Source organism: Oryx dammah, unplaced genomic scaffold, assembly GCF_014754425.2.
Source record: "Oryx dammah isolate SB20612 unplaced genomic scaffold, SCBI_Odam_1.1 HiC_scaffold_2, whole genome shotgun sequence".
In the NCBI taxonomy this organism is placed as follows: domain Eukaryota; kingdom Metazoa; phylum Chordata; class Mammalia; order Artiodactyla; family Bovidae; genus Oryx; species Oryx dammah.
The window spans coordinates 168,386,937-168,411,201 of record NW_024070186.1 but is presented as its reverse complement, the minus strand read 5'-3'; the positions used below and the strand labels follow the sequence as shown (position 1 = coordinate 168,411,201).

The window sequence follows — 24,265 nt, the reverse complement described above, 5'->3', positions numbered from 1 at the left end:
GCTTTCCAAAGTTGCAGCGAGTGGGGGCTACTCTTTAGTCATGGTGTGAAGTCTTCTCACTGCGGTTGCCTCTCTGAATTGTGGAGCTTGGACTCTAGATGTGAGTGCTTCAGTAGTTGTGGGGGGCACTAGCTTAGTTGCTCTGCAGCATGTGGGATCTTCCTGGACCAGGGATCAAACCGGTGTCCCTTGCATTGGTAGGGGGATTCTTATCCACTGGACCACCACGGAAGCCCTTTCATGGAGTCTTTTACACAGTCCATGATAAATGTTCTGTTATAAGTTTTTCCATTATATTGACTTAAAATCTTCAAACTTTGAAGTTTATATTAGTGACAGACCCATGGTGGCATAGGATAGAAAAACTCACACATTAGTGAACTTTCATTCAACTTTCTTTTCATTATTTTTTTTTTAATGCCCTTCAGTGAAAAGAGCTATCACTGGGTGTGGACAGACTTGTTTGAATCCTCAGCAATGATATTAATACATAAAAGCCATCTACACTTAGGCAAGCTGATCACTCCTCTGGGCTTCAATCATTGCTTTGAGGAAATCAGGATAATTATTTATTTTAATTGTGAAAAAAAATGGGCTTCCCTGGTGGCTCAGATGGTAAAGAATCTGCTTCCAGTTGCAGGAGACCCAGGTTCAATCCCTGGGTCAGAAAGATCCCTTGGAGAAGGCAATGGCGCCCCACTCCAGTATTCTTGCCTGAGGAATTCCACGGACAGAGGAGCCTGGTGGGCCATAGTCTCTTGGGATCGCAAAGGGTCGAACATGGCTGAGTCACGGACACTTTCACACCTTTATGGTGATTCTGTTTAAGTTTTTGAGAAGACACCAGCATACTGTTCTCACAGCAGCTGTACTATTCTCCATTCCCACCAACAATGTACAAAGTTCCGTTTCTCTACATCCTCCCTAACACTCATTATTTTCTGTCTGCGTCTTTAAAAATGAAAGCCAGCCTAATGGGTAGGAGGTGTTATTACAGTTTTGATTTGCATTTCCCTAGTGATCACTGGCAGTGAGCATCTCTTCATGTGCTTTGGATCATGTGCTATTTGGATATCTTGCTAAGAGATGTGTCTATTTGAGTCCTTTGGCCATTCTTTAAAAAAAGCTGAACAAGTTCTAAACAATAGATTCTATTTGGCTGCACTGAGTGTTCACTGCTGTGGGCAGGCTTTCTCTATTTGCAGCGAGCAGGGTCTGCTCTTTGTTGCGGTGCGCAGGCCTCTCACTGCGGTGGCTCCTCGTGTCGGAGCCTGGGCTTTATGTGTGTAGGCTCAGTAGTCGCAGCTCGCAGGCCCTGGAGCACAGGCTCAATAGTTGTGGCACACGGGCTCTTCCCGGACCAGGGATTGAACCCTCATCTCCTGCATTGCAGGACAGATGCTTGACTACTAGATCACCAGGAAACCCCCTTTTTGACCATTTTTGAACTGGGTTTTGTTGTTGTTGAGTTTTGGAGTTTTCTGCATATTCTAGATAAAGGAAAGTTATGACCAACCTAGACAGCATATTGAAAAGTAGAGACATTACTTTGTCAACAAAGGTCCGTCTAGTCAAGGCCATGGTTTTTCCAGCGGTCATGTATGGGTGTGAGAGTTGGACTGTGAAGAAAGCTGAGTGCCGAAGAATTGATGCTTTTGAACTGTGGTGTTGGAGAAGACTTTTGAGAGTCTCTTGGACTGCGAGGAGATCCAACCAGTCCATTCTAAAAGAGATCAGTCCTGGGTGTCAATTAGAAGGACTGATGTTGAAGCTGAAACTCTAATACTTTGGCCACTTGATGCGAAGAGCTGACTCATTTGAAAATATCCTGATGCTGGGAAAGATTGAGGGCAGGAGGAGAAGGGGACGACAGAGGATGGACATGGGTTTGGGTGAACTCCGGGAGATGGTGATGGACAGGGAGGCCTGGCGTGCTGCGGTTCATGGGGTCGCAGAGTCGGACATGACTGAGCGACTGAAGTGAACTGAAGATGTTAATTACTTATCAAAAATCTGATTTGCCGGTATTTTCTTCCATTCTCTGGGTTGCTGTCTTACTCTGTTCATAAGGTCTTTTGATGTCCAAAATGTTTAAATTTTTTCATAAGTCTAATTTGTCTGTTTCTTTTGTTGCCTGTGCCTCTGGTGTCATATTCAAGAAATCATTGCCAAATCCAGTGTTGTGAAGCTTTCCCTTTTTGTTTTCTCCTAAGACTTTTATAGTTGTCGGTCTTACATTTATTTAGGTCTTTGATCCCTTTTGAGATGATTGTTGTACATGGTGTTAAGGATCCAGCTTCTTTTTACCTGTGGACAGTCAGTTTTCCCATTTGTTAAAAGGCTGTCCTTTCCCCAGTCAATGCCTTGCCAATGAGTGAGTTGGTCAATGGTCTTGACACCCTTGTCAATGAGTGAGTTGGTCATACACACAAGGGTTTGTTTCTAGGTTCCCCATTCTAGTCTAGTCACGTCACCATCACACTGTTTTGATGGATTTGTTAAGAAATTTGAAATCAAGCAATGTGAGTCTTCCAGACTTGTTGTTTTTCAAGGCTGTTTTAGCTATTTTGGGTCCCTTGAACTTCCATGTGAATTTAAAGTGGATCATTCTATTTCTTGGAATGGAATGGCAATCCACTCCAGTATTCTTTCCTGGAGAATCCCATGGACAGAGAAGCCTGGCGGGCTACAGTCCGTGGGGTCACAAAGAGTCAGACATGACTGAGCAACTAACACACACATTCTATTTCTGCAGGAAAAAAATTCATTGGGATTTTGATAGGGATTGCATTGAATCAGTCCATTCTTTTGGGTAGTGACATCCTAATATTAAATCTTCTAACCATGAGCATGATAGGTGTTTCTACTATTTTATGACTTATCATTCTTTCAACAATGTCTTATAATTTATTTACAAGTCTTTTACCTCTTTGGTTAACACCCAAGTATTTTTTTTTCATGCTATTGTCAGTTGAACTGTTTTGTACTTTTCCTTTTAAACTGTTCATTGTTTAATGTACAGAAGTACATTAACTGATTTTTTGTGTTGACTTTGTCTCCTAATTTGCTGAAATTGTTTATTGTCTCTAACAGTTATTATCGCAGTTTGTTTATTTTGTTTTGCAGAATCTTTAAGGTTTTCTACATATAAGATCTTATCATCAACAAATAGAAAGGATTTTACTTCTTCCTTTATAATTTGGATGCTTCTTATTTCTATTTCTTGCCTAACTGCTCTGGCTAGAACTTCCAGCAAACTCAAAACAGTCCCACTTAAATAAAGTACAGTAGATTCACCTGGTAAACAAACGAAATCAAAAATTATATTTACCAGTTAACAAAACTAAAGCACAAACCGGAAAACAAAGCTAAAGCAAAGTGCCAAGTGGGGAATAAATAAATGAAAACAAAACTGACAGATATGTTAAGAGGAAAGGTAAAAGAGAAAAAGAATAGATATGCAAAGTTAAATGTAGATGAAGAAGATTTACATATATTAAAGATTAACAGCAGGGGGAAAGAACAGTAGGAAAAGCAAAAGAATAAATGTAGAAAAAATATAGTAGATTTGAAAAAAATTAAAATTATAAAAAAGAGAAAAGAAAAAGGAAAAACAAAAGGAAAACACAGAACTGCAAAAGCCCAACATAGAGGCAGAGGTTTATAACAACTATAAAAAATGTGAGGGAAAAAAAAGCTCAAAAGCTTAATTAGATTTCATAGTGCTAATAAAATCAGCAGCTACAATGGGGCGGGGGGTGGGGTAGAATTCCAAAAGATTCTATAGAACAAGTCAAAACATAAGAACAATAAATGTTTTTCTTGAGTCACTGCTGTCAGAGTCCCTTCCCTCGCTGGGAGTCACAGTCCACCTCACCTCCCTAGGATGCCCTCCAACACTGTGCTGGTCTCTGGACCTGCTGTCAGGGCAGCTCAGATTCTAATCTGGTCCTAGTGTGTTCTTGCCTCCAATGCCCACAGCTATCAGAAGTAATGTGTTTTCTTTTGTGGGAGCTCTCGATGACCCTTTATATATTCCATAGACCCAGAGTCTGCCTAGTTGATCGTATGGATTTAATCTGCAGCTTGTACAGCTGGTGGGAAGGTTTTGGGGCTTCTCCCTTAGCCACACTGCCCCTGGGTTTCAACTGTGGTTTTATTTCCACCTCTGCCAGCTGTGGAGGTGGTGCAGCTGCTTGGGTCACAGGGTTTCTGGCAGCACCAGATACTCAGGGGAGTTGGCGGCTAGGGCAGCAGGAAATACAGTGCTCTAGAAGGGTGTGGCAACCAGTGTTGGCCAATATGCTCCAGTATTCTTGCCTGGAGAACACCCTCCCCTGCCCCCCTCCCCCACCTCCAACAGAGAAGCCTGGCAGGCCACAGTCTATAGGGTCGCAGAGTTGCACAAGGCCAAAGAAACCCTGCAGGCATGGGCGTGCCCCAGGCAGAGTTGAGAGTGAAGGCGGTGCAGCTGCTTGGCTTGCGGAGACCCTGGTGGTGCCAAGTGTGCAGGGACGTGGACCATCCTCCGCCCCAGGAGTTATGGCCCTATCAGAGTCTTTTTTCGAGCCTCTTGTAGCTGGCGATCAAAAGGCCTCTTTGGCCAGTCTTTCTCCGCAGCTCCGCTTGTTCAGGCACTTAGAGGGCTTCCTTGCCTGCGGTCCTTCTCTCTTGTTTGGCAGTTCAGGCACTTGAAGGGGCATCCTGGGTGGGGTGCTTCTCTGGAGTTTAGTGCCTCAGGCGTTTGATGGGCCAGCCTCTCTCTTGTTCAGCTGCCAGTGCTGGCGTGTGGGGGGAGAGAGGCTACGGTGATGGTTCCACCCCCTACACGTGACTCAACAGTATCGCCGTGCTTCCAGGGCTGCCTGGCTTTCCTCCACAGGCTTTTCGTACCGTAATCTCCTTCCTCACATCCCCTCGATCCATCTCTCCGCAGTCAACAGCAGCCCTCACCCTGGGATCGCTCCACAATCCCTAAACTGCAGCTCCCAGCTGCTGCACCTTCCAGGGGACCGGCATCCCTGTCGGGGTATGTATGGCTGCGGCAAGGACTGTCTGATTCTCAGTCCATTTAGGCTGCCACAGATCAGCTGTTTCAGTCTCAGCCTTAAATGTCTCTCCTCTGACTCAGACCGTTGCCCTGATGTGGGGATCAGACCCCTGCTTCAGTTCCCCTGCCTGCTGAGGGCGGGTCCAGTTCTACTCACACTCCTGTTTTCCCCTGGTTCCTTCGTCCTACCGAGTTTTACGTGGTTCTACATATTCTTTTCCGCGGGTCAGGTTCTCCTGTCCGCTCTCAGCTGGTGTTCTGTGTCTGAAGGTGCATTCCTGATGTATCCATGGAGAGTGATGAACTCCACGTCCACCTACTCCTCTGCCATCTCGTTCTCCCTGATTTTGCTCTCTTCAATTTTGTGGGGGGTAAGTTTGAGGACTGGCATTAGCTCTTTAAACATTTGGCAGAATTCACCAGTAAAGTCATCAGGTCTGGGCCTTTCCTTTCTTGGGAGACTGATAACGAATTCAGTCTTCTTACTAGTTATATATAAGCTCATTCAGCTTTTCTGTTTATTTGATACAGTCTTGGTAGATTTTGTCTCTCTAGAAATTTGTCTGTTTCATCTAGTTATCCAACTTGTTGGATTAACAATTATTATTGACAATTAATAAGATTATTCATGGTACTCATAATCCTTTTTATTTCTGTAGAGTCACTAGTAATGTCCCCATTTTCATTTCTGCTTTTAGTGAGTTTAGGCGTCACTTTTTTCCCTTAGTCCATCTAGCTATCGGTTTGTCAATTTTGTTGATTCATTCAACAACTTTCATTAATTTTATCTGTTGCTTTTCCATTCTACACTTCATTTCTGCTCTAATTTTTGTTATTTCCTTCTTTCTGCTAACTTTGAGTTTAGTTTGTTCTTCTTTTACTGGTTCCTAAAATTCTAAGATTGATCTCAGGTGTCTCTGGCCTGCAGTAGCTTGAAGCAGGATTTTGGTTCCCAGCCTAGGGTCTCAGAAGTCTTTCTGATCTTTTCGAATAAGAGCTTCAGGTCTTGGAGTGGCTCAATATCCACCTGGAATTTTCAGGTTATCCTGCATCCTCCGAATCCTGTGGAGACTCAAAGAAAGGCATGGATTCACAGGGGTGGCTGGAATGTGGGTCTTTGGGTTCCTGTAACATATCAATGGGGACAGGCTTAATCCTGGACCAGTGAACCCAGCTGGTGACTCCCCTGGAGTTGAACTGCTATGGCGTGCTCAGCAAGACTTGGTAAAGGACCCTTCCATTTTGGGAGCAGCTGGTCACCAGGGGACCATTCTTCCAGATCTATAAAAGTACCCAGTCTCCAGGGCTTACAACAGCGTCTTGGACTGTTATCTGGAGAGGACTTATAGTCTGTTGCCATATCTGGATGTGACCTAGATTTATAATCATTTAAGATGAGCCTGGGTTTCTGGGTCAGTTAGCATGTCTAGAATAAGGAATGGCCTTCCTGTGTGTCACTTCAAAAAGGCTTAACTCAGTGGTTGTCTTAGGGGCTGCCCTGACCCTTAAGAGAGCTGCTGGCTGCAGATGATACTGCAACGCTGACGCTTCCTGGCAGTTTGCCAAGGCTTTCTTTAAGGTCTGATGAGCCTATTCCACTCTTCCTGAGGCTGAATGGAGGTGGGACTTAATTCCTAAAGCCTGCAGAACCTGGTGAGTGATCTCGGCTACGAAGAGCCACTGTCACTTGAAGGTGATGGGGCAACCTGAATCTAAGAACAATTTCCCTTAGGAGAGCCTTAGCCACTTCAGTTGCCCTCTCTGTTCTAGTAGGGACAGCCTCTATCCATCCAGTAAAGGTATCTGTAAAGACTAGTGAGTATTTGTAAGTATCCACGAGGGGTTGTAAAACCCTTCTTTGCTTCCAACTTTATGGGGAACTTTATTGTCTCTTGTTAAAATAGGTGGTTTCTGGCCTAAGGCTAATTCTTACAAGTTGGGCATTTACGGCCCTTCCAGGGATTCCTTTGTCCCCCAGTGAAGGGTCCACTGCTTGTAGAATATAGCCAGAAATAGGGCTTTGCTCCTCCAGCTGGTCTGTCTTAGAGTCAAGATAAGGGACTGCTCTTTATGGCCCAGAGGGAACTCGGGAGGTTCCTCCCAAGGACAAGGGTTGGCCACTGAGGCGCGGCTAAAAGGGCAACTGAAATCAACTGCTGCTGGAACTGGGAAGTGAGAGCCCAGGAAGTGATGAGTGGGAGGCTTTTCATCAACACCAGTCATGGTAGAGCTTTTGGAGGAGAGAGGTGCAGAGTGAGAAATTAAGACAGAGCAAGTGGCTCCCATATCAATTAATAAATCAGTTTTCTTACCTGCCATGTCAAAGACTCTCTGGGATTTCTTGATGGAGATAGCTGTCTCACTGCGGGGAGCCCCCAGAATCTCCAGGCCGCCTCAGTCGTCCAGCAGGGCCATCTCGGGAGCAGGAGCCCCGCTTCCCCTTCGGGACTGAGGGCAGTCCCTCTGGTCAGTGCGGCCCTGGGCTACTGTCCAGATTCTCTGTTTCCTGAGGAGTACAACAAGCAAAGAGGACTGCTTGGACATCCTTCCAAGTTAAATCATGGACCAGAGGGCATGAAACTCTTCAGCAAACTTACAGGGTCTTCAGAAAACTGGCCCGGTTTCTGTGTGCACTGGGTTAAGTCAGTTAAAGAGACGGGCACGTGTAGTCTGACTGTGGCTTTGCCATTCACCCCTTCCCTAGGAGGGCAGAATTTCCCTGATCCTGGGTCATAGGGAGCTTTGTTGCAGGTCACCCCAGAGGGACTGGTTTCTCTTTTTTTGGAGTAATGGAGGGACACAGGGAGATGGAGGTTGGGATCGGTCAGGGGGACCAAGAAAAGTCAGTGACTCGAGAAGAAGGGGTACTGTCGGGAGCAGGGGGAGCTTAGTTTCCCCCCGAGAGATGGGAGAGCTTAGAAGAGGACCATCTAAAATGTCGGGAGAGTTTTCTGTTTCCCCAGGTTTTAAATTACAAGAGTCATGTAGGGCAGGGTTTTGTTAAAGACCATGAAAATCTGAATACAGGGAACCTCAGTCTACTTTCCTGAGGCAACGAAGATCCAATTGCAGCGTGATATCATTCAGAGACCCGTTTTCAGGCCATCTTTCTTCATTCCCCGACTTATACAAAGGCCAGTTACTAGTACAGGAGAACTTAAGGTTTTCCTTTCTTGGCCCTCCTATTTAAAAAATACCCAGTTCTTAGGGGATATGCGCCAGAGGTGTTTCTTTTGGCTTGGAGATGGGTCCTCCCACGTGCAGGTCCTCTTGACCTGCAGCCGAGAACTAGAGAGTGCTCCCAGGTACAGAATCCAGGGTCCTGGACACATTTACAGGAGGCTTCAACCTGAAGAGGTTCAGGGCATCACCTGAATTCCCTTCAAACCTGATGGGGTTTCAAGCATGGATTTCTCCCATGGATTTCTGACCAGGCATTTCTGGTCTTCCTTGGTATCTTGCACAAGGTGCCTCCCCACATGGCCAGGGGAGGACATTTGGACCAGTGCAAACGGTCTGCCAAGATGTTCCTGAAGAGGGATCCTTTGTCTATAGAGCTGATGACCCATGACAAGTTTTCTATGCTGGGGTGGGTTTCTTGCAACTAAGCATCTACAGAGTTTATGATTCGGGCTTCTGGGTGGCAGCCAGCCCGATAAGCTGTCCATAGCAGTGTGCCCGCCGCCAAGGCCTGGAGTGAAGGGGGTCCGATAGATGCAAAGAGGAACCCTTGGAGGAATTGGAGTTGGATGCTATGGCCGATTTAAGGGATTTAAGGCCCTTGAGGGCCGGGAGGGGGAGAAACTCTCATGGTAGATTTCTGGGCACGGGGTGAAGGGAGAGACTAGACAGCAGAAGAACCGCAGCTCCTTTGGGCTACCTGTCTGGCAGCTAAGGTAGAATTGGGAATCATCTTGCTGGTTTTATCTGACACAGACAGCACCGGGTTTGACAGCGGCAGGGATGCAGTTTAGGGATAATGTGCAGGATTTCTTCTCTGAAAGGACACAGAGATAGGAAGTAAGGAGGAGACTTTGTTGTGTGAGTAAGGTGGGAAAGAAAACTCTGGTGGAACATTCCACATGGGCCAGTGAGAGAGGGAGAGTGCAACCCCTTGGGCTCCTCTGTGGTCAGAAGTCACATTTCCACCATGTCCCAAAGGACAGTGCCAGCTGTCACCCAAGCGTTATTCGAATCTGCATGGCCCCTGGGAGATCCCCTCAACACCCCCAGTGTTGGCAGGGAGCCAAAAGGCTGTGGACAGATAGAAGTTGTGCTCTGTGGGTCTTGAAAGCAAAAGGGGAGAGTGAGAGAAAGCAAGCAAGAGCGAGTCAAGGGCCTCAAGCCGCAGCTGGGGGAAGCCCTTGCTTTACCTTGGTTTTCTGAATTCCCAGGCTTCAGCAGCAAGTATAATGTCAGGTGGCCTCAGCCTGCAGCAGCTTGGGGCAGGGTTTCGGTCTCTGAGCCAGAGATTAAGGGCAGGTCACGTCAGTGAGAGCACCAGATCCTAGCCACCAGACCAGTGGTCAGTGGCAAGGGCCCTGGCCCTTTGGCTTTGCAGAAAAAAATTCCCACAAAGATGGAAAGTAGTGAAATAAGTAAACTGTTTTATTAGGAGGAGGAGGAGTACAGTGCATGTAGATAGATATACGGGCTACTCAGAGTCAGTCTCAGCCTTCGGGTAGCTTTAATCACTTACACGGGGTATTTCTTTGGGTTCTCTTTGGCCAGTCATCTCCCTTTGCCTGGTTCTGAGTCTGTATTTGGTATACCTCAGGGTCCTCCCCTGTGTACATACATCTCTCAGCCAAAATGGATTCCCGTGAAGAGGCTTATGGGTAGCCTTGGCATCACTCCCCTTTTGACTTCCAAGGAGATTTCTAGTTGGGAGGGTTTCCTTGACTTCGAGAATGAGAAATACGCAGTCTCTTATATCCTGGGCCCAGCCTCCTCTCCCGTTGTCCTGCTATTGAAATTTGGGACTTTCTGGCCACAAGGAACAAACTAACGCTTACCTCAAGGAGCAGGGGCATCTTCCTCCTGCCTCAAGATTAGAGTGGTGGATTTAGGTCATCCTGGTTTTTTAATAAAAGCATTTTTAGCTGTAAATTTCCCCCTTGTCACTGCTTTCATTGTATCCCGTAGGTTTTGCTATGCTGTGTGTTTTCAGTGTCTTGAAGTCCTTGGAGTATTTTCTATGAATTTCTCACAATTTATTTGATCCATTGGTTGGTCATGTTGTTTTTCATAAATTTGTGAATTTTCCGTTTTCCTTCTGTTCCTGATTTCTAACTTTATCCCATCAGGTTGGAGAAGATATGTTGTATGAAATCTTATCTTTTAAAAAAGTCTGTTGAGACTTGACTTGTGGCCTAGCATATGGTCTACCCTGGAAAATGTCCCACGTGTACTTCAGAAGCATGCATGTGCTGCTGCTGTTGGGTTGGGTGCCCCATGTGTGTCTGTGAGAGGATTTAACACAGTAAGCCAATTACATTTACTTCCTTCCTTACTTTCTGTCTGGTTGTTCTGTCCGCTATTGAGAGTGGGGTATTGAAGTCACCAGGTATTATCGGGAAAGTGTTAGTCCTTCAGTTGTGTCTGGTTCTTTGCAACCCCGTGGACTACTGTAGAACTGTCTGATTCTCCTTTCAATTCTGTGAGGTTTTTTTTTTTTTCTTCTATTTTTGATCATCTATTATGAGGGGTGTAAATGCCTATAATTGTCATAGCTTCTTCCTGTATTGAAACTTTCATTAAAATCTATTTTGTTTATTATTAGTATAGCCACTTCTGGCCTCTTTTGGTTACTTCAGTTCAGTCAGTCAGTCGTGTCTGACTCTTTGCGACCCCATGAATTGCAGCACACCAGGCCTCCCTGTCCATCACCAACTCCCAGAGTTCACTCAGACTCATGGCCATTGAGTCAGTGATGCCATCCAGCCATCTCATCCTCTGTCGTCCCCTTCTCCTCCTGCCCCAAATCCCTACCAGCATCAAAGTCTTTTCCAATGAGTCAACTCTTCACATGAGGTGGACAAAGTATTGGAGTTTCAGCTTTAGCATCATTCCTTCCAAAGAAATCCCAGGGCTGATCTCCTTCAGAATGGACTGGTTGGATCTCCTTGCAGTCCAAGGGACTCTCAAGAGTCTTCTCCAACACCACAGTTCAAAAGCATCAATTCTTCAGTGCTCAGCTTTCTTCACAGTCCAACTCTTACATCCATACATGACCACAGGAAAAACCATAGCCTTGACTAGACAGACCTTAGTCGGCAATGTCTCTGCTTTTGAATATGCTATCTAGGTTGGTCATAACTTTTGTTCCAAGGAGTAAGCGTCTTTTAATTTCATGGCTGCAGTCACCATCTGCAGTGATTTTGGAGCCCCCAAAAATAAAGTCTGACACTGTTTCCACTGTTTCCCCATCTATTTCCCATGAAGTGATGGGACCGGATGCCATGATCTTCATTTTCTGAATGTTGAACTTTAAGCCAACTTTTTCCACTCTCCTCTTTCACTTTCATCAAGAGGCTTTTTAGTTCCTCTTCACTTTCTGCCATAAGGGTGGTGTCATCTGCATATCAGAGGTTATTGATATTTCTCCTGGCAATCTTGATTCCAGCTTGTGCTTCTTCCAGTCCAATGTTTCTCATGATGTACTCTGCATATAAATTAAATAAGCAGGGTGACAATATGCAGCCTTGACGTACTCCTTTTCCTGGAATATCTTATCCTATGCTTTCACTTTCAACCTATTTGTGGTCTTAGATCTAAAGTAAATCTTTTGTAGACAAAATATAGTTGGATTATGTGTTTTTATTCTTTCTGCCAATCTTTGTCTTGGCTGAAAGTTTAATCCATTTACATTTAAAGTAACTACTGATAAGGAAGGACTTATTCGGTTATTGCTGTTTTCCATGTCTCATGGCCTTTTTGTCCCTCATTCTATGCCTTCCTGTCTTTCGTCATGAATGTTCCTTTCCATCTCCTTTTGTGTATATCCTACAGCTGTTTTGTGATTATCATGAGGATTACATTTAACAACCTGAAGTTTATTTGAATAAGTTGAATTCATAACAATTAGTAACAAAAAACCTATGCTCCTTTACAGCTCTATCCCCACCCCCTTCATACATCTTTATATATTGTGTGCCCCCAAACATAAATAATTCTTTAAAATGCATTAGTCTCTTAAATTATGTCAAAAACAAAATGTGGAATTACAAACCAAAGTTACAAATGATACTGGCTTCTAGACTAGCTTGTCAGTTGAGCTTGACTAGGGCTGGGTTTTTACCAAGCAAGAATGAAGGAGATGCAGGGCAGATTGGGATGACCCTAAGGGAGCAGTGATTGGCATGGGCCACAGAACCACCACTTGGAAAGGCAGGGGCTTGGCAAAGAGGAGGCAGGATCTTGGGTTTTTGTTGTTTTTGGCTGCACTGGGTCTTCATTGCTGCCTCAGCCTTCTCTCTAGTTGTGGTGAGCGGGGGCTTGTCATTGCTGTGGCTTCTCTGGTTGCAGAGTATGGGCTCTAGGCGTGCAGGCTCAGCCGCTGAGGGTTCTGGGCCCCAGAGCGCTGGCTCGTTAGTTGTGTTGCATGGACTCAGTTGCTCCACAGCATGTAAAAGCTTCCCAGACCAGGGATCAAACCTGTGTCCCTCCACTGGCAGGTGGATTCTTAAGCCTGGGCCACCAGGGAAGTCCCAAGGACAGGGTTTTTTAAGATGACAGAGAGCATTCCTGAAGAATCTGAAGAGCTGTTGCTGGGGTGGGGGCCACTAGAGAGAAGAGCTAGGAGGTAGAGTAGATCCGAGCAGAGAATCTGAAGTCAGGATTGCAGAGGTGTGTGCTGATGGCCATTGTGTCCCTTGGTCTCGAAAAGCTGCACGTGGCACAGGGGAATGGCCTCTGGAGAAGGAGAAGCTCAGAGAAGAGAGAGGTGGGGTGGGACTGGAGGCGATCAAGGGGCCCGGGGTGATGAATTAATCATCATTGCCTGAGAAGCAGCTCAGAGGTCAATAGATGAGTCCAAGCCTAGACATAGAGGGCGATACAGGTGGATGGCATGAGCTCCTGAGGAAGTGAGGTTTTTAAGGAGGCAAAGTGGTTTAAAGTAGGGAAGTAAATTCAACCCCAACCCAGGGATTGAACCTAGATCTCCCACACTGCAGGTGGATTCTTTAGCAGCTGAGCCACCAGGGAAGCCCAAGAATACTAGAGTGGGTAGCATATCCCTTCTCCAGTGGATCTTCCTGACCCAGGGATTGAACCAGGGTCTCCTGTGTTGTAGGCAGATTCTTTACCAGTAGGGCTACCAGGGAAGCCCTTGGGAATATGGACTGAGGGATAATCAAGGAGACAGCCTCCAGTTAGGCAGGCCAGCTGTGCTTGGAGATGGCTGAGGAGCTGAGACTTCACTTGGGAGAGGCCAGAGAGAACGGGGAGGTTGCTGCATGCACACTGGATGTGAGGGAGGGGAGGCCTGGGCCGATCACAGTGTGGTCAAGACAGTTCTGGCTGTGGGCACGATGGAGACAGTCCTGCTTCTCCTCCGCCTCGAGGCTGGGGGACTAGGGCCAACACTCAGCCTGCACGTAGTTTTCTCTTTCTCATCTGTCCAAATAGGGGATGCACTGTGGTGGCCTAAGGGTTAAGTGACCTGGAGGCTGGAGAGCGCAGGCGCAATGTGGTCCACGTACACGCCCTCAAAAACCAGTGCTCCTCCCTCTCTTGTATCAGTCTGGCAGTACCCTTCCCACAGCACTGTCACACTACAGTGACAGGACAGTCCTCACGCCCCAGAGCTATCCAGCCACAAACGTCAGCGGTGCCGAGGCCGAGAAAGCCTGGCTTGAACTGTTGGAAGGAGATCTTTCTCCAAGTCCTGCTTTTTCCACTGTGGAGCTTACGGTGGTCTGTAACTGTCTGCATGGCTGATTCTAAACAGGGTCTGTGTGTTTAGATAGATGCGTACATGAATGCTCAGCGTGTCTGACTCTTTGCAACCCCATGACTGTAGCCCACCAAGCTCCTATGTCCATGGGATGTTCCCAGGAATACGGGCGAAGGTTGCCATTTCCTTCTCCAGGGGATCTTCCTGACTCATGGAATACACCTATGTCTCTGGTGTCTCCTGCACTGGCAGGCAGATTCTTTACTGCTAAGGCACCAGGGAAGTGTGTGTAGATAGACAGATACACAGAAATATAAATTAGTGTCCATCCGTCTTACTTGGAATCTTAGTCCAAGATGGCAGGGGTCTTTTCTGCCTTGGCCACTGCTGTATGCCCAGGGCCTGGCATGATGGTATACAGTAGGTACCCAAAAATGGTTTCTGAGTGAATAGGAACCTATAATGAAGGGATTTTTTTTTTCTGTATAGAATTTTGATTCTACATCTCCAATTAATATAGATCTGCCTAATAACTCAAAATAGGCTCCTGCTCAACTTCAAATAAAAGTGATGCTTGTCCAATCAAATCATGTTGTTCAGGGTAACATGTGAAATGGTGAAGGACCTTATAAGAAGTTTTTCTAATGTATACCGAAACTTTACCTAATCCCCAACTGCTGAAAAAGAATGGACACACAGAATTAGACCATAAACTGAATATCTAATTTAGAAAATGTAACCGTTTTAATTTTGTCATTGTAAAGAGGTGTGTCTCAACTAGATTGTAACAAAATTACCACAGCTTATTCCAAAAGAAAATTTTAATACAAGAGATTTTAGAAAATTAAACACATTTGTTTAAAAATTCTATTGTGTAAACTGTAACAGAAGAGGGTAGTTAAGATAATACTACGCGTTTCACAGCCCATCTGTGGACTTCTCAGCCTCGCTTACATCCAGACCAGAGACTCCAGATTTGTCGCCTGTTCCCCCTCAAACAGACGGCTCACGGGGACCCACTCATGGGTCACCATGGAGCCTGCAGTCAAAAGAATTCTTCCATCACCAAGTCAGCATCTGATGAGTTAAGCAGTGTGTTTTACCAAATGGTGATGCCAGAGATGGTGCTGCTAAGGTTACAGAGATAAAGACATTCTTTCTAGGATGCATCCCAGGTGATAAGAAGCCCTAATTAGCTCCACCACCCCCTCACTCCTGGCAATGCCCATTCTCCTGCTCATCTCAACGCTGGTTGCCAATGTGCGATCCTGTCATCTGTGTCTTCCATCCCAGCTGTTGCAAAGGTCCCCTTGTATGGCCTCAAGCGATGGCAGAGAGAACTGCCAGAGGGGCATGGCTTCTCCCCTTGCAGTTTGTGAAGGCAGGGATGGGGTCTGAGGGCAAGGGGGGCACCTTGGCAGGTCAGCCAGTGGTCTTCGGTGAGGATGGCAAATCATCCCTGTGCCAGAAACAACTGAATCCCTGGACCTTGGAACCCTCGTGGATCCGGCTGTTCTGTTCTTCTAGTGGGGCTGCTCAACCTTGCTATAAGCTCACCCATCTTTTAGAAAAATCAGATTTTTGGTTTTTTTTGCTTCTCTTCAGAAATGGATTGAGTAAGTAAGGAAACCTATTCAATGTGGTTGGTAGGACTGAGAACTACCAAAATCAGGCCCATTCCTGGCAATAGGCAAGGGTGGCAAACGGGATGGTCCAAAATGCCGAGACTAATTGAGCAGGGACGTTTCCACTGTGGGCTGGGCAGACAGCTGCTCTGCTCGGAGTGTGGAGGTGGGCAGTGCTCCCTGCTCGCTCCTATCGATCCAGGAGCTGAAGTTTTCTTTTAGACACATAATCAAGACCACGTGTTAGGGAAACAGGAAAAATGAAATTTTTGGCAAGGTAACGTTAGATAAAATATATAGTGCTACATCTGGGCAATTAGCACAGAAAGCCAATCTGAATAGCAGACACTTAAAGAAGCAACGTGCAATATTCTGAAAAATGATCGTTGCAAAAGGCCTTGCTCATGAGCAGATGCCTGCCTGCCTCCCAGGGGCATCCAGTGCAGGGGTGAGGTCCAGCATGGGTGGTACTGTCTGGAAGGGGAACACTGAGGCAGAGTTGAGACAATTATTGCCTTTGGGATAGCAGCTTGAGCGTGGCATGCTCCTTCGAGAAAGCGATTAGCTCATCTGATGCTCCTGGGCAGGGTCTTTTTCTGATAGGTCTTGGAGGCTGCCCATCCCAGCTCCCGGCTGAGGATCTAGTCAGTGACTCGCCCAGGCGAGATCCTCCTTGTAGAGGAAGGTGCCTCCCATGCACGGGTGCTGGCACCAAGCTGCCAGGCTGAGGGATGAAGGATGTTGAAGGTGACTGGTTAGGAGAGGTCTGCTGGGACCTGAGAACGGGCTCTGGCTTCTGGTGTGGGGCCAGTTGGTGGTTCCAGGCTGCACCCCTGTGAAGATGAGCAGGTGAGGTGGGGGGGCTGAGGCCTGGGACCCTGTGACCAGGCCCTCTGGTGGGCACACTGTCTCAGGAGCAGAGAGGCCACCCTGGGCCACAGATCCCAGGGTGCTGGGTGTCAGGAGACAAAAGCAGCATAGCTTCGGATCCCTGGGCCTGCCCGGAGGGTCTTCTTTCCTGTTTCCAGGCCCAAAACCTGGGGATGAATTCTCGGGCCTCCAGTGCCCGCTGCCTCTTGGAACTGGCTGCAGCTGTGTTATCAGTCCCAGGGTGTAAACAACTTTGATTGCCTCTGTGTTCTGAAAGGTACAACACAGCCTGGCAGTGCTGTTGAATCCAACGGTTATCAAAGAAGGCATCCTAATAGGCCCCGAGCAGGGCCGCGGGGCCTGCCCTGGGTGACCACACCTGGTCCACACACCCTGGCTCACCGGCCTCTCCCAGGACTCACAGGGTGGTGGTGCCCTGTCTCTGCAGCTCCATCAGTGGTCCTTCTACGGCCAGGAAGCCCTTAGATGGGCCAGGCCATGGTGTTCACAGCGACCTCCGCAACAGCCTCGCGGGCAACAGCCCTGCCTCCTCCCCCGGGGCCTGACTGGAGAGAGATCTGTGCGGTTTTGAGCCAGGATTCCACAGGGGCTGCGGGAGCAGTGGCTGAGAAAGCTCGCTTCAGGGTGAGGTGTACACCAGCCTCAGCCCTCACTCCCTGGGAGCTCTGGTTTTCTCTTAAGGAGCGACGTCTCTGCTTTTTCTCTGAGATGCAAGCGGAACTGGACTTGGCTGGGCTTCCTTCCCAACCGGGCTGAAGCCACCCCTGAACAGCCCACTGGGCTGTGCTCTGGGGACTTGGAGGGAGCGCTTCCTGCTCCCAGGGCAGGTGGGGCGCCATAGGGTCAAGGCCTTCTGGAGACAGGGGAGCGCTTTCTTAGGTGCTAAAGAATCTTTGATCAAGGAGACAGAAGCCAATGTCAGCTCCTCTTTTATGGGGAGCTGTCTTTCACCTGATAGGTCTCGGGGACGGGGGGGATATCCTGCCTTCTGACTTAGATCGGGGTGGGTGCACAGAAAATGACACGGCCTCGGGGGTGGCATTCTGTGCCCCAGGTCTTGGCCTGGACCTCGGGGTTTCATTCTCTTTCTCCAGGAGCTGGGGGTCTGCCCTTTCTAAGTCTATCCCATCGCCCTGGCGAGCAGGGCTCTATCATGGCAGAACATTCCGTGTGACTCCAGAGCTAAGGCTTTGAGGAGGAGACATGATGTGCACGTCACACAAACATCTGACCTGAAACCAGATGGACTGAAGATCGGGGTCTTTGCAGGGTCACACAGAGCAGGCAGCCCGGGAGGGGCCCCCGCAGGGCCCCTAGGAACATGCTTTCTACAACCTGCATTTGGGAGGGCAGGGCAAGCTTCCCATGAATCATTAAGCTTTAAAAACAGGAAGGCAGAGCTGCTCCTTTCCAAATACAGGCCGAGAGTGCTCTTGTGTCTCCCGCTCAGCATCTGTGCTGTAGCTCTGGGTGCCACCCTCCCCTGCCCCCGCTTTTTTTTTTTTTTTTTGCTGTTTTTTCACTCCATGCACAGAACGTCAAAGCTGCTTCCTGGTGGGGTAGCTGGAGAAGGTGAGGCTAGAAATCGTACTCAGATGTGTTTGGAGTCAGGCGCCAACACAGCCTGGCTGATCAGAGCCCTTGGCCCTGGAGAATGTCGGGGCGCTGGATATATTCTGGGTCTCGTGAACAGAGATGAGACACCCTGGGTTCAGATCTGGCTGTGCAGCTGTCACTGGCCTCAAAGTGACCCCTGTGGAGAGACCGCATGCGGGGCGGAGCTCTGGGGCAGCTGGAACTTCCAGATGGTCCCGGAAGCCTGGGTGGAGGAGGGCTCTGTGTTCAAGGCAGTGCTCTGGGGTGTGGGAATTCCAGCACGGTGCATGTGCAGTGGATGCCTGGGCACATGAGGGGAAACCAACCATGCTGCCTTTCTGGGACACGCCGTCCCTTGGTCCTCTGACCCCCACGGGCTGACAGCAGGGCCCCTATGTACAAACACTGCCACCTCCATCCACGCAGGACAGCCGGCTCGAGTCGCTCCCCTGGGCCTGGCTCACCAGGTAGAATGTCCCCTCCAAAGTTGCTGCAGCCTCCTTGAGTCCCTGGAGCGCCATGTGCGAACGTCACAAGCCTTTGACAAGCCTCCCTCTGGTGAGCAGGGGGGGGCGCGCATGGCCCTTCCAGGGTTTCCACTACACGCTCGATGATGACCCACATTGCTCACCCAGGCGTGAGCTGAGGTGTGCTCAGCCCTCTGCTTTTCACACATTTATGCCACCTTTTGGTCCTTCTTTGTATCAGCAGCTGAGGGTGACTCCTACCCGGGGTGGGGAAGAGTTCCATGCTTCTGGATGTTAAAACTGGCCAAACAGCTCTGGTCCCACAGGGGCAATCTGATGCTGTTCCTCCTCCTGCTGCTGTTGGTGGTGGGGTGCTCTCTGAATGGGGGGAGCAGAGGGGTCAATCTTGGGGTGCACCCAGGGCCCCGCTCCCACCGAGAGCATACTGGCCAACAACACACGTGCCCTCTTTAGGGGACAATCATGATTTGTTCAGAGTGAGTCACGTTCACCCAAGTTCACAGAGAGTCACGCTGAGCTCCACAGAACCCCCGGAGGCCCACAGAAGCTTCCAAAGTGCTTCCCAAAACCAAGTCTCTCAAAGCCTTGAGGACTCTCCTCTTGGCTTTTGTGGCCTCTAGACAGCTCAGGGCTTTCTGGTAGAGGTCACTAGGTTGCTGCTGACGGCTGGCCTGACCAGGTGCACGTGGGCGTCCTACAGGGGCCAGTCCTTCCAGAACCAACCAGAGAGGAGGTAGGAAGTTCTCCAAGAGCCACAGTTCCTCATCCCTAATGGCTCCGCTGCACAAAGGCCACGGGACTGTCTCCCTGGAACCTGGTGGCAAGAACTAGGGTGTCTACTGACCACTGGTGGGGCGTGCGTGGAAAGGAACCAGCTCCCCCTCCAGGTTCATAGGTTGTAGCAGGCAGTTACATTAAACGGGGGAAAAAAGTAACAGTCATTCGAATTCCCACGTGGGAAAGAGTCAAGCGGTGAATGAACCTTCTGACCAAATGAGACAGACTTGTGCATCGTGACCAGGGGGCTCTGAGCCTGACCCGGTGCCCACCCTCTGGCTGGCCTCTGGGCTGGAGGGAGGGAAACGCCTGGCCCTTGAGGCCCAAGGCAGGGCACAGGGAGAGCAGGGCCCACATGCCCGCATCCGTCCAGCGAGGAGCCGCCCTGCTTTCACAGCCCAGTTTAATCGGGGTGTCACGTGCCCGGCAGGGCAGGTATGCTCTCTGGGGTTCATCGGTGGGGGTAGGGTGGTCCCTCCGAGGTGGCAGGGGCCAGCTGCCATGGCTGGGGTGGAGACAGCTGGCGCAGCACGTAGGGCCCAAGTCCGGGGTACCGTCGAGGTCAGAGGTCACCGCTCTGGGGCTCCACGTTGCGCGTCTCCCTGGGGTGACCTCGGGCCAGCTTGGGGAAGCGGGAAGCCACTTTGGGCCGGCTGTTCTTGGTTAGCGCATCTCCGGGAGGAGTGATGTCGCTGTAAGACAGAGTGGGGAGAATCGGGGTAAGTCAGGAGTTCTGAGGGCAAGTGGTCACAGGCAGGGCAGCCGTCAGGGGCTGAGGGGGGAGAGGGGAGCAACGGGAGTGGCTCAGGGCCACAGCAGCTGCGTGGCTGGGTGGCAAGAACAACCTGGAGAAATAAGCCTCCTGTCTCTCGTGCCCAGCACAGCTGTGGGGCCACAGTTCCGGACCCTCTTTTAAGTCGATGAAAGAAGGTTCTGGTCTTGGCTTTCTTCTCACTATTTTCACTGATCTTCCAGCAAAGGCACATTTCAAAGTCAGAGAGAAAAGAAAAAAACTGCTTTGGAGAACACTGCATTTAAAAGTCAAAAGACGCAAAAACCCAGGGGATGGAATTCCGGTGAAGTTGATCCTAAAAGAATAATCAGAGGTCTGCCCACGTCTAATTGTAAGGGCGTTTACAACAGCACTGTGTGAACGAGCCAAAAATAGGGAACTACTTGCGAGTCCAATGTGAGGGGCTCACTGGTCCTGGATATAAAACCCCTATATCGCAAGACGGCGGCAGCCCATGAACAAAGGGGAACAGACGTGCGTTTACGGGCCAGTGAGGGTGTACGCTTCTGCAGACTTAAAAAATACAACCTTAAAGCTGAGAGTTATGTTTTATTCATTGTGAATGTTTGGACTTCAAGCTGAGAGAGATCATCTCAAGTGTCCCTGAGAGAACTGCTCCGAGGAGGCAAGGGGGGAAGCCAGGTTATATATATTAAAAGAAGTTTTGCAACAAAGGGCAGGTAGTCTGAATGTCAAAAAGTTGTTGTTTAAAGAAAACCAGGTATCTCAAGTTAAGGGATTTAGCGCTTTTCTATGTACGGGAAGATGCAAGAGCCCGGGCTGACTCTTCCTTTGAAATCATTCCTTTGATTGCACCTCAGCCATCTGGGGCCAGTACCAAGTTTCCTCATCCTGAGTTTCCTAGGGGCTCACGGTAGGGAGTGCCTGCAGTCTGATGGCTGCTAGATGGTGGGTATTCTTTCCTTCCTGAGTTTCCTCAGGGGGTCACCATCCATAATTACTGATGCCTATGACAGCCTTTGTTTATTGATATGGCAGGAAATAGTCCATTTCTCAATTCCAAGCCACATTAAAGCATAGTTGAGGGGGTATACGGAAAACACCTGAAGGATACACTTGTTTACTCCATGAATCTTTGCGCACCCACGTGGGCCAAGCACTGTGCAAGACACTAGGGCTAAACAGTGAGCAAAACGGATTCTCCCAGGCCCTGTGGCGCTCACAGTCCGAAGGAGGGCTCAAAACATCATGCGCTCACTCTAAGACTTAGAGTACAAAGCCTGCCTGAGTGGGGAGTCCCAAGCAAGGCAGGAAGGGCCTGAGATGGGGGGCGGGGCCCCGAGGCTCTGGGCACAGGAGCAGTGGGTGGAGGCAGCAGCTGGAGGACTCAAGAAGGTGGATGTCCGTGGTCCGGTTGCATTTGAAGTGCCCGCTGCCAAGGTCACTGCTCCAGGCACACAGGGCCAGGGCTGGGGCTGTGAATGTACAGGCGGTGAACTTGGTCTTATTTCCCACAGCTGCTGTAACACATTAGCACACACTTGCGTGGTTTATTACAACAACTGAGATGTCTTACAGTTCTGGAGGCCGGCAGTCCCCAGTGGGTCTTAAGAGGCTATGTTCAAGATGTGCTGGACTTCCGTGGTGGCTCAGAGGTTAAAGCGTCTGCCTGCAATGTGGGTGACCTGGGTTCGATCCCTGGGTTGGGAAGATCCCCTGGAGAAGGGAATGGCTACCCACTCCAGTATTCTGGCCCGGAGAATTCCATGGACAAAGGAGCCTGGTGGGTTACAGTTCACAGGGACACGACTGACCAACTTCACTCAAGACGCACCACCAGTGTGTGCGCTGAGTCGTGTCTGACTGTCTGCGACCCCATGGACTGTATCCTGCCAGGCTCCTCGGGCCATGGGATTCCCAGGCAAGAATGCTGCAGTGGGTTGCCATTTCCTTCTCCAGGGGATCTTCCCGACCCAGGGATTGTACCCCGCATCTCCTGCACTGGCAGGTGGGTTCTTCACTGCTGAGCCACCTGGTGAGAGAGTCAATTCCTAGGCAGGTTGATAAGAAATCCGGGGTCTAGAATTCTCAAGGAGGAAAGGACAAACGTCTTTTTTTTTTTTTTTTCCTCTACATTCCTTAGTCTTAGTCATGTAAAACAGTTTTTTCTTTAAGCCCAGAACTGGTGATTACACAACAAACAACTCAGCTTAAATCTGTACTAAGGACCTGGGTTCGATCCCTGGGTCGGGAAGATCCCCTGGAGAAGGGAATAGCTACCCACTCCGGTATTCTTGCCTGGAGAATCCCGTGGACGGAGGAGCCTGGCAGGCTACAGTCCACGGGGTCGCAAAGAGTCAGACATGACTGAGCGACTTCACTTTCTCCTTCCTGAAAAGTTTCCAACTAATCCTATTATCTTAAAATGAATATTATGGGAGTGGGTCTTATTGCCAAATTCAGACTTAAATTGAAGAAAGTAGGGAAAATCACTAGACCATTCAGGTATGACCTAAATCAAATCCCTTATGATGATACAGTGAAAGTGAGAAATAGGTTTAAGGGACTAGATCTGATAGAGTGCCTGATGAACTATGGAATGAGGCTTGTGACACTGTACAGGAGACAGGGATCAAGACCATCCCCATGGAAAAGAAATGCAAAAATGCAAAATGGCTGTCTGAGGAGGCCTTACAAATAGCTGTGAAAAGGAGAGAAGTGAAAAGCAAAGATATTCCCATTTGAATGCAGAGTTCCAAAGAACAACAAGGAGAGAGAAGCCTTCCTCAGTGATCAATGCAAAGAAATAGAGGAAAAGAACAGAATGGGAAAGACTAGAGATCTCTTCAAGAACATTAGAGATACCAAGGGAACATTTCATGCAAAGATGGGCTCGATAAAGGACAGAAGCAGAAGATGTTAAGAGGTGGCCAGAGTACACAGAAGAACTGTACAAAAAAGATCTTCACGACCAAGATAATCATGATGGTGTGATCACTCACCTAGAGCCAGACATCCTGGAATGTGAAGTCAAGGGGCCTTAGAAAGCATCACTATGAATAAAGCTAGTGGAGGTGATGGAATTCCAGTTGAGCTATTTCAAATCCTGAAAGATGATGCTGTGAAAGTGTTGCACTCAATATGCCAGCAAATTTGGAAAACTTAGCAGTGGCCAAAGGACTGGAAAAGGTCAGTTTTCATTCCAATCCCTAAGAAAGGCAATGCCAAAGAATGCTCAAACTACCGCACAATTGCACTTATCTCACACGCTAGTAAAGTAATGCTCAAAATTCTCCAAGCCAGGCTTCAGCAATACGTGAACCGTGAACTTCCAGATGTTCAAGCTGGTTTTAGAAAAGGCAGAGAACCAGAGATCAAATTGCCAACATCTGCTGGATCATGGAAAAAGCAAGAGAGTTCCAGAAAAATATCTATTTCTGCTTTATTGACTATGCCAAAGCCTTTGACTGTGTGGATCACAATAAACTGTGGAAAATTCTGAAAGAGATGGGAATACCAGACCATCTGACCTGCCTCTTGAGAAACCTATATGCAGGTCAGGAAGCAACAGTTAGAACTGGACATGGAACAACAGACTATATGGTTCCAAATAGGAAAAGGAGTACATCAAGGCTGTATACAGTCACCCTGCTTATTTAACTTATATGCAGAGTACATCATGAGAAACACTGGGCTGGAAAAAGCACAAGCTGGAATCAAGATTGCCAGGAGAAATATCAATAACCTCAGATATGCAGATGACACCACCCTTATGGCAGAAAGTGAAGAGGAACTAAAGAGCCTCTTGATGAAAGTGAAAGAGGAGAGTGAAAAAGTTGGCTTAAAGCTCAACATTCAGAAAACGAAGATCATGGCATCCAGTCCCATCACTCCATGGCAAATAGATGGGGAAATAGTGGAAACAATGTCAGACCTTTTTTGGGCTCCAATATCACTGCAGATGGTGACTGCAGCCATGAAATTAAAAGACGCATACTCCTTGAAAGAAAAGTTATGACCAACCTAGATAGCATATTCAAAAGCAGAGATATTACTTTGCCAACAAAGGTCCATCTAGTCAAGGCTATGGTTTTTCCAGTGGTCATGTATGGATGTGAGATTTGGACTGTTAAGAAAGCTGAGTGCTGAAGAATTGATGCTTTTGAACTGTGGTGCTGGAGAAGA

General features: G+C 48.3%; 1 protein-coding gene across 1 annotated transcript in view; it reads right to left on the bottom strand.

Moving 5' to 3' along the window:
• Positions 1–14,671: 14,671 nt before the first annotated feature.
• Positions 14,672–24,265, bottom strand: part of SNX29 (sorting nexin 29) — a 595,061-nt gene continuing 585,467 nt past the window's right edge. Inside the window, exon 21 of the mRNA XM_040230635.1 lies at positions 14,672–20,018. Coding sequence (XP_040086569.1) covers positions 19,889–20,018 — 130 coding nt within the window. The 3' untranslated portion in view covers positions 14,672–19,888. The remainder of the gene's footprint in view (positions 20,019–24,265) is intronic.